Raw genomic sequence first — 13,115 nt, forward strand, 5'->3', positions numbered from 1 at the left:
AAATTAGTAAATGCATAACATACTCTTTTGCAAAAAATATGAATATCGATTAAATGCACATTTGATATAAGCCATCCACATCTGCAGTTCTGAATTTGGTGAAAGAATTATCCATTATTTCTGGGAAAAACCTTTATATAGCTCAGTCCTCAAAATATTTATGCAGTGTTATCAGATGCTTGTATGCACGCTGAAGAGCTGCAATGATAGCTACTCTACTGAGACAAAAAAGATGCAAATACTATGATTCTCAATTATGAGAGTCTATTGCACACATGTTAAAAATACCAGAATATGGCAATAAAACACTGAAATGGTCATTCAGAGGAAATTATGAAAATTATTATAGCGTTATGGCTTGCTGTGAAAATGTAAGCATTCCTCTTCTACAATTCAGCAACTGATAAATTTACCACTCACTTCTTTGCTCAGAACAGCCCCTGTGCCAGCACACTGGCTTCAGCATAAAGCAAGCAAACAAGGTCATCGGCTGAAGCAGATGGAAGAAGCCTGACACTGCCAGATTTATTTCCATGGCCACCTTTTAGCAGAAGACCCACAGTTTGCACCAGTCAAGCTGCAAATTAGGATCCCTCCAGAGGGGCAGCCTTCTGCAGGGCCCAGCTCTGCCCCAGCAGCAATGCAGCCTCAGGACCTTTGTTGTGTTCAGAACTGGACCAAGTTTCTCAGGAAGAGATGGGATGCGCTGCACTGAACTGCTATCACACTGTTAATGATCTCGGTGATTTTATTAAGCTTTCTCTCTTTCAGCACCATGTCAATATTTAGTAACGATGACCCTCTGGCTTTTGCAAACAGACTGTTGAAACTCTGTTAGAGGCTGGCTTGCTTTCAGGAGTTCTGTGCAAGAGACAAAACCAGCTTTCCACAAACAAAGTAGGTTGCAGAGAAGGCTGCTGACAGACTACACCTCCTAATGAATAAAAAGGCAGTACAGAGTAGTGGTATCATGTACCAGTCTATACTGGCCATCTGGGAAGCTTTACCAGCATCACCAGGGCCTGGTGGCTGCAGCTTTTTCCATACTTCCTTATTTTGCCTTGCCACTGCCAAAGGCCTGATGGCTTCCAGTCCTGCTTGCAGTAAGTGAAAAGAAAACTCAAATGAACACCTGTGACAAGGAAAAGAAGGAAGGCAGCATTGGCTCCCTTATCAGATTTTCTCCTTTTTTTTTTTTTTCTGAACATGGAGCCAATCCATAGGTGCACCCCATTGCTGAAAGAGGAAGTGCTAAGAGTAAAACTAATAGAAAGAGGCACTCTAATGCGTGTTCTTCCAAGCACACAATTGATTTTCAAGTAGAAATCAGCATGGGATTTGATGTTGCTTTAATTGCCATTAGCTTTCAGTTAATTTCTGTGCCCTTTGGAGGTGAGGTAAAAGCAGCAGCACTGTGAAAAAAGCAGGTAATATCGGCACTGCTTCAGAGGCAGCCACACTGCCATGGAGAAGAGAAGGTAAGGAAGCACTTCAAAGACATCAGCTTCAGGACCGGACAGTCCTGGACACAAAAAAAACCCCAGATGCTTTCTGCTAAAGCCTCCAAAAAGACTGAAGATCTGTTTTTCTTCTCCAAGGTCAGAAACCAGTCTTCTGAGAATGGAAGATGTGAGAGCAAACTGCAGAGAGCCTGAGGGAAGCTTGTAGTAGACTTAACATTCTCCATTTCTCTTCTAGGGAAAGATGCAATCTGTCTCCAAATTATTTTCTGAAGCTGGCAGTCTAGCTGTTTACTCTTACCCTTCAGTGCCTAGCAATTACAACTGCAAAAGTAATAACTCATTTAAATGTCAAAATAACATATGCTTTGTGAATTTGGTGACTGAAAATTAAAGTGGATCATGATGAAGGTCACCCACAGAAGTGCGACAGAATTAATATAATTGTTGGGGGTTGGAGAAACAACCAGAATTAATTTTGTGTTTCTTTATATAGCATTTAAGCAGAAGTAATAAATATGTCATCCACGGTACCAGTGTACTATTTCATATACTGCAGGTGTTTCTGTAACAACGCTGTCAGTTCAACTAATTAGAACATAGACAAGGGAAGTGTGTGACCTGTAACGGTCCATTGTTCCTGAAGACAAAAACATAATGAAATATAATGTCTTCCTCCCATTGGAGAGTAATGAAGAACAAAACTAATTTGTTGGACCAAAAATTAATTAGACACATCAGATTCGATTGTACCTATTACTGTGAAAGTTTGCAGCTGTTCCTCATATTATTATGGCAGTGATAGAATGTGAGAGTGAACAGGCAAATTGATGAAGAAAAGCAATGGATATACCATTAACCAATGATGCTGCTACCCCAGTTTTATTTCTGGTTTTACAATTGAATTTTTTAGCATATCAATAATGAGCATAAAAATTTTATTCTTGATTCTCTTTGAGTCTTCCATAATTTTTTTCAAGGTACTGCTTGAAGTAAAAGTTCAGGATTTCTGTAACACTGACACAACTTCTATCTAAAGAAATAATATACTTCCAACTGCTGCATATTCTCCTTGGTTTACTTTCTGGATTGTCATGGGTTTGTTATCTAGAACTGGCCTGTGAAGTCACTAGTTGATTATCCCCCATGAAAAGGAATTATTTTCACAAAAACAAACACAAAACAACCTAACTTCTCCTGAGAACATATTCTATACTTAAGAATACTGGACTCTATATTTGATGACAATGAAAATCACTTTGTTTAGCAACAAAGCTTAACTTTTTTGCATCACTGACCTGCTCTGTCCACAGTCAGGATTTCTGCAGTTGTTTCCTTCTGTGTGCAGGATGTTAAATATTACAGCTAAGCACCAGGCCATATAAGACTCCATTATAATACAATCATTAATGCTTTTCCATTCATGATGATATTTTCAGGTTTATTCATTAACTCATCTTAATCCACATAATTATTTATTTTTAAACTCACCTAAAAATTACTTTTCTTATTTTATGTTCTTGATTCTCAGCCAAATATCAAGTGGTACCAACTTAAATTTTCCAGAAAAATTATCACTTAAACATTGTGACCTTAATCAAGTGAATTTATAGTCTGAGAAATAACTACCAGCAATTCATAAGCAATAGAAAAATGGGACCTAAAGCAAAAAGAGATACAGACCATATAATCAGTAACCACATTCAACTGTGGCCTCTCAAAAGGGAAAACAGAAATGAGAACAGAAGCACAACATAAACAGAAAAGAGACTCCTTTACTTTTCATGCAAAGGACTCTTAAATGTCCAAAGATGCCACCAGACAGACTTTTTGAAGCAGAAATTCCGAGATCATTTAAGGTACAGATAAATATTACCGTAAATTTAATGATAAAAAATTAACCCCGTAAATGCCAAATAACTTCCTTTCTAACTTTTCTCTCCTCCCTGCTGCAACAATACAGCTCTTCCCACATTTAACCCTTGATCATAATAGTAATTTTCTGTAACAAACAAGTCAGGGTGTAGGGCTGTACCCAGATGTGGGGCTAAGAGTTCTGGGAATCATCCAGCAAAACACTTTGGTGCAAGTTTAACTTAAAATATATTAAGTGACACAAGACTACTCAAGTGCTTAAAATGCAGCACACTTAAGTGTCTTTCTGGAACAAGCCCAGGGTGTGCCATGCCTAACTATGGACCATGGACTCCCTAAGAAAATAAGAAAAAAAAAAGTCTTTCTGAAAGCAAATGCAATGACAGATTAGTTTCACAACATCAGTTATTTTACACAGTCTTCAGAAATCCAGTTCTATCAGATGACAGTTTTCTTATATTTTCAAAAATCAATTTTTTACTTTCAGTTCTAGAAAACTTTTTTCCCCTCTTCTCTTTGGTGCTTCTGTGGCTGCCTTTTTCTAACCCCAGTGCTATCTTCAACTCCACTCTTATATTGACTTCTGCAGAGACAATTTCTGTTTTGAAGCACAGGGAATCTTAATATCATTAAAGATGAAAGCATTGCTTAGTGGATGGCCTTTTCTCAAGGTCTACACATAGCAGATTAGTCCACATTTGGGACATCCTGTTGACAAAATTTCTAGAATGGAAATACTTAAAAACAAAGAGGGACCCACAAAAAAAAAAAAAAACAAAAAACAAAAATTCATTTAAGCAATATCAAAATTAGGTCATAGAGATAAAAACAACAAAATTCCTGTATTATGCACTCACAAGCTGCTCTGCTCAGCTCAATTCGGTTTTATTGAATATGGTTATTTCTCCTGTTCTTACCCTTCCTATATTGTTCCTACCTTTATATTTTACACTTGGAAAGAATCAGAATCTGTGTTTCACTCAGGTCAAGAAATTAATTCAGCATGGAAACCACTACTAAGAAATATTAATTTCAAAGGTAGGAATGACACTGCCTTTGCTCTCTATTTGGATTAGAAGCCACTTATTCTTTGACAGAGGAAGCTTGTCTGCTTGGGATACCTGAGAAACAGTGACTTCCAACGTTCAGAAAACCAACTGTAAGGAGTGCCTTAGGCACCAATGGTACAAGTAAGGCAATATTACAGTCATCTGAACAGAAGGAAAAGGGAGCTTTAGCTGTTAGTTCCATAAATCCACCAACTCGCAGAAGTGGTAAATTTATTTAGGAAAAATATTGAATCAGTTTCACTAGATAATCTGTGTTTTCTCATATGTCTTGAGAACATAATTCCCTCCGTTGGCTATGAGATCTCTGCACAAAGAGAAGATGTAATGTCAGCAGGCAGTGGGATGTTAAAAGCTAACTAACCAGCTCCATTCAAATCTCATCTTTTGCTCCATGGACTCTTATGCTCCCAGAACTGATTAATGAAAGCATTTCTGAAAGTTGAAACAGGCAAAACAAAACAACAAAACAATCACTTACCAATTATTATGGGCTGGGGCTCACTTTTTACTCCCACACCTGCACTGGTGCTTGCGGCAACTTCCACACGGTACTGAATACCTGGATATAGGCCACCTATTACTACAGATCGAATGGCTGCATCTACTGTTTTGTTGATATGAAAGCGAGTCTCATTACCTAGGCACCAGATCTGGGACAAGAAGTGACAGGTTAAAAAATGCAAAATTCTTCATACTCATAAATAAATGCAAATAGATATGACATATCAAGGTACTGACTGACAATGGATTAATTTGGATTTCTTAACAACGTTAATATCCAGGAGTAAGGGGAATTGGGATGATTTATTTTAGTAGGTTTCCCCAGACTAGCATAGGACCAAGCCAGCTGCAAAGACTGCTTGCAAGTACTTGTCTGAACTCTGGGTCTCTGTGGGATGCAAATTCTGTGGTTATGCTTCTTAGAAGCACAGACCAGAATAATTCAGATGAGAAATAGGCATTATACATTGACTGAAATCTTGTTTAGTGATACAATTACTATCAAACCTCACCTAAAAAAACCCACCACATATTTGTTTCTTTCTTAATTTCCCACCAAATAGCAAGAGGACACCAACTAATACAAGCACAGGTTGAAACACTTCTGAAAGTACTAAAGAAAAAACAATTTTCAAAAACTTTTCAATTTCCTTTCACTGCACAACAGGGATATGTGAAATTTCTGAAATGAAATAAGTAGGAACTCACTTTTTACTGCTGCTTTTGCGATTACTTACATAGTTCAGGAATTCAGATATTAGTTTCTCACTCAATTATTCTCTAATTAAAAACACTCTAATCTCAACTGGTATTTTGTGATGAAAACGGTCTGTGATTTCAGAGTGTTATTTCTAAAGTTGCATTTTTACATAGGCTTTTCCTAAGAAGTTTCAAAACTAAAAATTGTAGAGATTTTTCCTCAGTTAGTTATCTGCATATACTGCTTCTGTGATATTAAAGAATGGGTTTACTCCCACTCAAGAAAATCAATGCATAAAAATATCACATATGTGCTAAACAATTATATCAGCAGAAGAAAGGCTCATTGGTGGAACCACTATCAGCTACAAACTAATGTGTCTAAGCAACAGCCATGATCTCCTTACCCTTACTTTTGACCCTGCTAAGTGTTTGTCACACCTTATCTTTTTCCTGTGAAACACTGAGGCAGGAAGGCAAAAGAAACCCTTGTTCTCCTAAGATCAAATAGATTCTATTTGCAGGCCAGAATGCATTAGGGTGAAAAACTACTGCATGAATTCTTTCACTCCTTGTCTCTCCTCATCTTAGGTTACAGCAGCCATGAGATACTCCTAATTAAAGGCACTTAATTCATAAGGGAATCTACAGGCTCTCTGATGCCTGAAGTTGAATCAACTGATCTACATTCAATTTGTTAGAAAATTTACTGTGAAACCTCAACAGTCATTTTATACTCAAGAAGTATTAGCCTTTGCACTGCATTCACTGTAGCCAGCCCACTAATCAGGCAGCCACCTAATCTAATGCAGAAGAGATGTAATATGTAGTGACTCCAGCTGGTTTTTTAAACAGCCTAGAGGTCCACGCATTCACCTGGAACATGGAATTAATTAATCAGCAGCCTACTTTGTTTCATATCTACACATTCTGAGGTTTAGAAGAGTGATTTGCTTATTTGCTTATACGTCCTTGATGATATTGACTTATACTGGAGTCAGTATCAAGATTAATTAAGCCAAAAGATAATTGCTAATTGATATGAAAAATCAATAAAATACTGGGATGAATAAATCTTGATATTGATGACAAGCAAAACAAAATAAGTTCTATGCTAAACATAAATATTGTGAGCATTTACTACATCCCTCTCACCAAGCAATGAGATGGAAGACACGAACCATTGGTAGATTTAGCTACTTCCTCCCTTCTTAATGCCATGTCGCCTCAAGATACAGCAGGGGAAAAAATTACACATTTTTGTGTAAAATAAGCTGCGTCCACCACTTCTACCTTTTATGGAACTGTCAAGAAATCTGCTTGGCTCTCTTTCAACTAAAACTTCACAGTAGGTATACAAGCCAGCCACAGCAAATTTATTTAACAATCTGTTCCATAGTCACAAGCCTGTGACAATGCTGAACCTTGCCCAGTAATTTTCTCCAGAGCCCTCCAAACCAATAACATGCTGCACTTTTTCTGTGTTGTGCAAATATACTTTTTCAAAGTAGCTTACTGGGGAATTACAGACAACAACAAAATTTAAGATGATATATAAGGAGTGGATACTTTGAGTCATCATAGCAACAAAGAAGGAGAAAATCCAACCAGTGTAGGCAACTCTTAAATGACAAACTGTGGATGTGGTAGTGGTGTTCAAGCTTTTCCTCAGAGCAAACCAACTAGCACTTTAAGTTGTGAAAGTTAATAGAGATAATACCCAGAAGTCATGTATTCTCCCAGAGCCACAGTCCTTGTCTTTGATCTTTAAGTATAAGACTAGCATTTTGCAGAGAGAAAAGAGTTATTTTCTTACCAGCTTTTATGCCAGATTGTAGACCCTTTCAGACAGGGACATCACCACCTGTCTTGACAGTACAGAGCCCTTAATAAATAAAACTATCTTTCCACAGCAAGGAAAAGAAGGAAAAGCACTATAAAATAGCTGCCAATTACACGTCTCTTCTTGATATAGCTCATAGTATTTTTGCTTTTAGTGTAGAAGTAGTACTGCTCAAAAAAAAAAAAAATCTATAATCAGTCAGTCCTCTTTCTTCATATAATTACATGGGCGGCTATAAAAACTGTCAGAATGTAAATCCATAAACAGAGCTATTGTTCTGTAATTCAAAAAAGCTGTTTGCTTTAACACACAACCCTCCCATTACACATCATTTCTACCTTATATTCCTGGATTACTCCATTTTGGTGATCTGGAGGGGGAGGATCCCAAGAGATGCTGATGCTTGTGCTGTTGTGGTTTCCAACTGTCAGGACAGTAACAGACTGAGGAGGGGCACTTGGAGCTACACCAAGAAGAGGGAACAAACAGAAGCAAAACATCAATCCATTTGCTAGAGCACAAATTTTGCTGAAACAATGTAAGGCCGTGCAGAGAATATACAAAGCTGACCCTCCCTGCACGCCAAGGAATGTACGTTTTTTCAAGCCCTGACAATTTTGAAAAATGCCTTTCTGAAGAGAAGCACAGTGCTGAATGACAATGTGGAACTTATGACAATAGAGAATCACTCCTAATTTGTTTATATTCATGATTCTTAAGTTTGCATTGGAATTATTCTCACGCTTGCATTTGTTTTCCATAATATGCATGGATAGCTATGGATATATCAATGAAGTCACAATGTGAGGCTGTTTTACTTGGTCTGAAAAGTATTTTGATTCTTCTTTGCCCACATTTTAATAATAATATATGCAGCAAAAGTTTAGAGATCTTTGCTTCCTATTTGCTCTCCAGGAAGATATTGACTTAACAGGTTGCAACACAAAGCCTTGCAACTCTAAGGTGGAAAGGGGTTAAAGTGTTCAGGACTTTACATCAAATGTCAGTGAATGGGGGAGTTGCTAAGTTAGGTCAGATACATATTTATGTCTTCTTTTCCCTAGGCAAATTTCTGTCTCTTCAGAGTCCTGCTCAGTTCAACCATTCACAGCTGTTTGAGTGGTCACTGTGCATTCTGACCGTATCTACAAGACAATTCCTTTCCAGCCCTGCTGTGTTTGCTAGAAGTGTGGAAAAAAAAAATCATTACAGCTGTTAGTGATCAGAGATATGCTGGTAAAGCCCCTCTTGCAGCTACACCAGCAGCAGGGTGCTGTTGCTTGGTCAGGGCATGTTTGGGAAGCAGTGCAGCAGCTCCACTATGGACAAGTCCCCTCTGTGAGCATCCGCTGTATCTCTGTACAGGGGGTCCTCCACAATCCTGGCAATAGCAGAGGGCAATGGTGTACAGTCTTCCTCAACCACTTCAAACTTTTTGTGGCCCTCTTTCTTCCCACCCTTAGTTCTATGCAGGGGTTGAAACTCCATCACAGCAGCAAGCTAAGTCTCCAAAGTTGAGTGTATTATACATATTTCATTTATTAATTAATAATTTTTAAAAACATTGATTATTAATTAATAAATTATATGTGTATGATACATAAATTATTGATAATAGCTGCACTGAACTCGTCCTAAGATCCATCTATTTCACTCATTCCAGTTCACCCCTCCAGTCTTCAGAAAAAACAACTGAAAGAAGCCAGGAAAGAGTGAATGAATAGAGTGAGCATATTACTGATACCTCTCCAGGTCAATCTTCCAATCCACAGAAGCCTGTTGCTGAGATACTTTCTGTTCCAGGGCAATGTCTTTGTGTTTAATACCTCCTTATGGAATTTTTCTTCCATGTATTTGCCAACACCTTTAATATGATCTTAGAACATTTAATATGAAATATGGAAGTTTATTTTGAAGACTTATAGTAGGTATTGTACCAGAACCTAAAATATTCAATGCTTGCCCCTGCTCCAATTTGAAATCTAGATAGTCCTCTGGTTTTGGGCATCTCACATTGTGTGCCATGTCCTCCTGACTCCAGTCCCCTGCTCTTGAGTATTTCTATCCAGAGAGGATTCCTTTACTGCTAAGTTCTATGGTGACAGGTCTCTAGACTTCTATTTAACAGATATTCCTGACTGCATGAGTGTTCTTGGACTACACTTCTTGGGGAAGTGAGAGGCACCTTTGCTTTAAAGTCTGGCAAGTTTAACACAACTAAACACAGCCAGAGATATCAGGAATATCTGAGTTTCCTGAGTCAATCTAGATTTCCTTATTGTTTCCTGTAGCGTCTGCAACACTGGCACAGGATGAAGGAGCTGAGCTCAAAGTTTTACCCTGATAAACCTGAAGACCTGAAGTAGCCGATAGGTATCACACCACTTAAAACTAGAGTATCAGAAGTGGGGACAAGGGACCATGTAAGATTATGTAATAAAAAAAAATATTTTAGATGAAAAATGACACACGTATTACTTTACTTTAGGGCTGCACATTTTGACAACTATATTTTCAAATGCTGGATCAGTTGCAAAGCAAACAGTGCTAGGTGACCTTGTGACCTTGAATGACGCAAAAGAAACTGGACTGGAGGGAAGAAATGGACCTATATTGTGGACAGTTTGGCTCAGTCAGCTCAAGTGAAGCACAGAGAAGTGCCCTTGGGCTACTCCTTGAAGTCATGCAAAGCATAAAATTGGTGAAGTTAATAGTTGCGTTGTGTATTTTATAGCAAGTGAAATAATTTGTAACCTAGTAAAAAAATTAGCATTTTTAAAGTCTGAAGTTATTCAATAACAGAAAAACCATGAATAAATGAACATATGTAAAATTAATTAGATGAAAATGTTATACAAAACCAATAATAATAATAATAGCAAAGGTATTCTTATTTATAACTCATTTTAATTTCAAGTACAATGGAACAACCTGTTGAAAAGTATTTACTTTCATCCTTACACACTAGGCATTCAGAAATAGAAATTCTTATATGCACATACCTGGAAACACAGACAGAGACAGAGGAGAGAGAGCAAATGCTAAAGAAATGTAAAACAAATATAATGCTCTAACATTTAAAAAAAAACATGTGGCATTCATTTGTGCTTGCATTTAAACTGCATGAAAATTCTACTTAATATTCTACCAGTGTGTGACTTTTTTCTGGTTTTTGGTTTTTTTTTTTACTTTTTTTTTCAGATGGATGGTAAGTTTTAAGCAAAATTAAAATTGCAGCTGATGAATGCAACTAGAAGTATAATTTTAATCATTTAAGGGCAAAAAGGAACTGACAGACAGCAAATAAAAACTGAAGAGACTTCCATTACTGAGTGTCATGTTTGTAGTGACAAACAAACATTGCCCCACAAAGCTATTCCAAAAGAGATTTAAAGCAGTGAATGTAACTGAAAAAAAAAAAAATCTATCTTTAGAGGAAGCATGAAAGAAATAGTGAAAATTTTAAGATAAATATTTTATTAAGTTCCTTTATCTATATGCATCCACATATATGTATATAACAGTTCCGCTTTCTCTTGCTGGTAATATCACTCTGTAAGCTGGCACCATGATATAAATTAAGCCACTTCTCTGACACTGCAGCAGCTATTAAATAGACCACATTGAAAAATAACATTTTTAAACCCGTTTTCTCATTTCCCTTGCTGCTGGAGAACACCTAACCTGATTCTTGACAGGTCAATTATTCCAGCACTCAGCTTCTTCTTACAGATATGAAAGAACCCAAATCGCCGCTCATCTTTTCCAGATGCAGCCAAACAGAATTCCATTTGTAACCTTCACGAGGCCAAAGAGGCAGGAGATGGATGGATACTGAACTGTGACAAATGTCTGATCTAGAGGAAAAGCCTAACTGCAGTAAAATTGATTTTGGGAGGTAGGCCTCAGAAGTAACACTGTATGTAAAATTCAATCCAGGAGAAAGCTGCCGCTACCTTTTGGTTGCACTTTGCCTTTCTCAGGGCTATTCGTTTTGGTGTCACAAAAACCTCCTAATGTGTGTATCACTCTTCCAAACTATTTGCTAAAAATAGTACACCTGACATTTTTTAAAAGTCAAGCATAAAAAAGCTCACTTTTTCAAAATGGAAATAGAGGTGACACAGCAAGTGGGATACCTTTAAATAGACTGCCATCTTTTTTCATTGGATAAGAAGTAAGCTACTGTCATTAAACATTTAGCTCATGTTATTTTTGAAATATATGAACACCAATCTAATTATAAAGCTAATGTGAGGAATTAGAGGAAATATCTGTAGAACTGCATCTCCTGGGTGCTTTAATTTTCTAATGGAAGTAGTTAACTTTATCACCCAAGCAAGAGAAAGAATTATTTACAGGGGCTGACATTTGTCTGGTGATAAGGCTACGTGATATAGGCTAATGAGTTTTTTTGAGAGAGATACTTGTAAACAGACTCCTTGAAGGTTATATTAATCTAAAAAGCAGATCCTAAGGTGCAGGTTATATGTATCTGTGGACAAGGACAGTTTTTTTAAATCTTCACAATGTGAAAAAATATTCCATATGAACAAAGTGGCCTTTAAGTAGGAAATTACCTGTCAGATTCTGCTGACAGATGAGGTTTATAAAAGAAAGTAAAATTCATCAAGGACTTTATATACATAAACAGGAAGTACAAAATATTATCTTTTTCAGTAATTCTTAATTTACCTTTAGCAAAAGACCATTAGACAAATTAAATAAACAACAAAAGGCAATTGAAATTGAAGAAAAGAATCTGCTCATAGGGGGACAAAATCCCACATTTTGACTCTAGAAAAGAAATTGCACATCTAGAGAGCTTTTTCAATTTTTAAGTTTTTTTAGCTTTGTTCAAAGTGTTGCAAAGATAGTCTTCACCAACTGATTTATGATATAGTCTGATCCAAGAAATAAAGTCCCAAATTTTAAATCAGACTTGAACCATATCATCCTACACAGTCTTCTACATGTTGCAGGACAACAAATTTCCTCATCTATCAAATCTTCAGGATAACTTACTTGTTGGCCAATAATCATAACTAATCAAAGAGAAAAGAGTAGTGAGTCTGTTTTAAAATAAAAAGGATGTGACAGTCAGCACCAAGTTAAACTTAGGAGTCTCTTGAAAAGTATTAAGATGCATCTTTATTGGAAAGGTGTAGTGAAATGAGGCAGCCAGGTGCCACTAATTGCCAGGTAGTGGGCGTGAGTTTGTGTTAAGCCCACCTGTGCCTGGTTAGGGTGGGCCCCCACTGCACATGAGCAGGACCAGGGGGCCAATAAAAGGGGAGTCTTGAAGCACAGGCTCAGCTCAGTCCTGAGCATGCCTGCAGAGAGGTCAGTCGCTCTTGGAGCACTGCACTACCTTCATTGCGCCACTAGCGCTCATTGCCGCCAGGGTGAGGCTTAAGTGCCGCAGCCGGCTAAGCACGGAACGACACACCCCGAGCAATGCTGAGGGCCGCGGGTTCGAGACTTCTCAAAGCCACACCCTGACGGCGATGAGCGCTAGTGGCGCAATGAAGGTAGTGCAGTGCTCCAAGAGCAATTGACCTCTCTGCAAAGCATGCTCAAGACTGAGCTGAGCCTGTGCTTCAAGACTCCCCTTTTATTGGCCCCCTGGTCCTGCTCATGTGCAGTGGGGGCCCACCCTAACCAGGC

At 37.7% G+C, this 13,115-nt stretch overlaps 1 protein-coding gene across 1 annotated transcript in view; it reads right to left on the minus strand.

Annotated features, from left to right (window-relative positions):
- The window catches only part of ROBO2 (roundabout guidance receptor 2), an 888,578-nt gene that overhangs the window by 59,376 nt on the left and 816,087 nt on the right, over positions 1-13,115 (minus strand). Inside the window, exons 16-17 of the mRNA XM_030448588.1 lie at positions 7,787-7,911; positions 4,884-5,055 (exon numbers count right to left, since the gene is read on the minus strand). Of these exons, the coding sequence (XP_030304448.1) occupies positions 4,884-5,055; positions 7,787-7,911 (297 nt within the window). The remainder of the gene's footprint in view (positions 1-4,883; positions 5,056-7,786; positions 7,912-13,115) is intronic.

This window comes from Calypte anna, chromosome 1, assembly GCF_003957555.1.
Source record: "Calypte anna isolate BGI_N300 chromosome 1, bCalAnn1_v1.p, whole genome shotgun sequence".
Taxonomy (NCBI): Eukaryota; Metazoa; Chordata; class Aves; order Apodiformes; family Trochilidae; genus Calypte; species Calypte anna.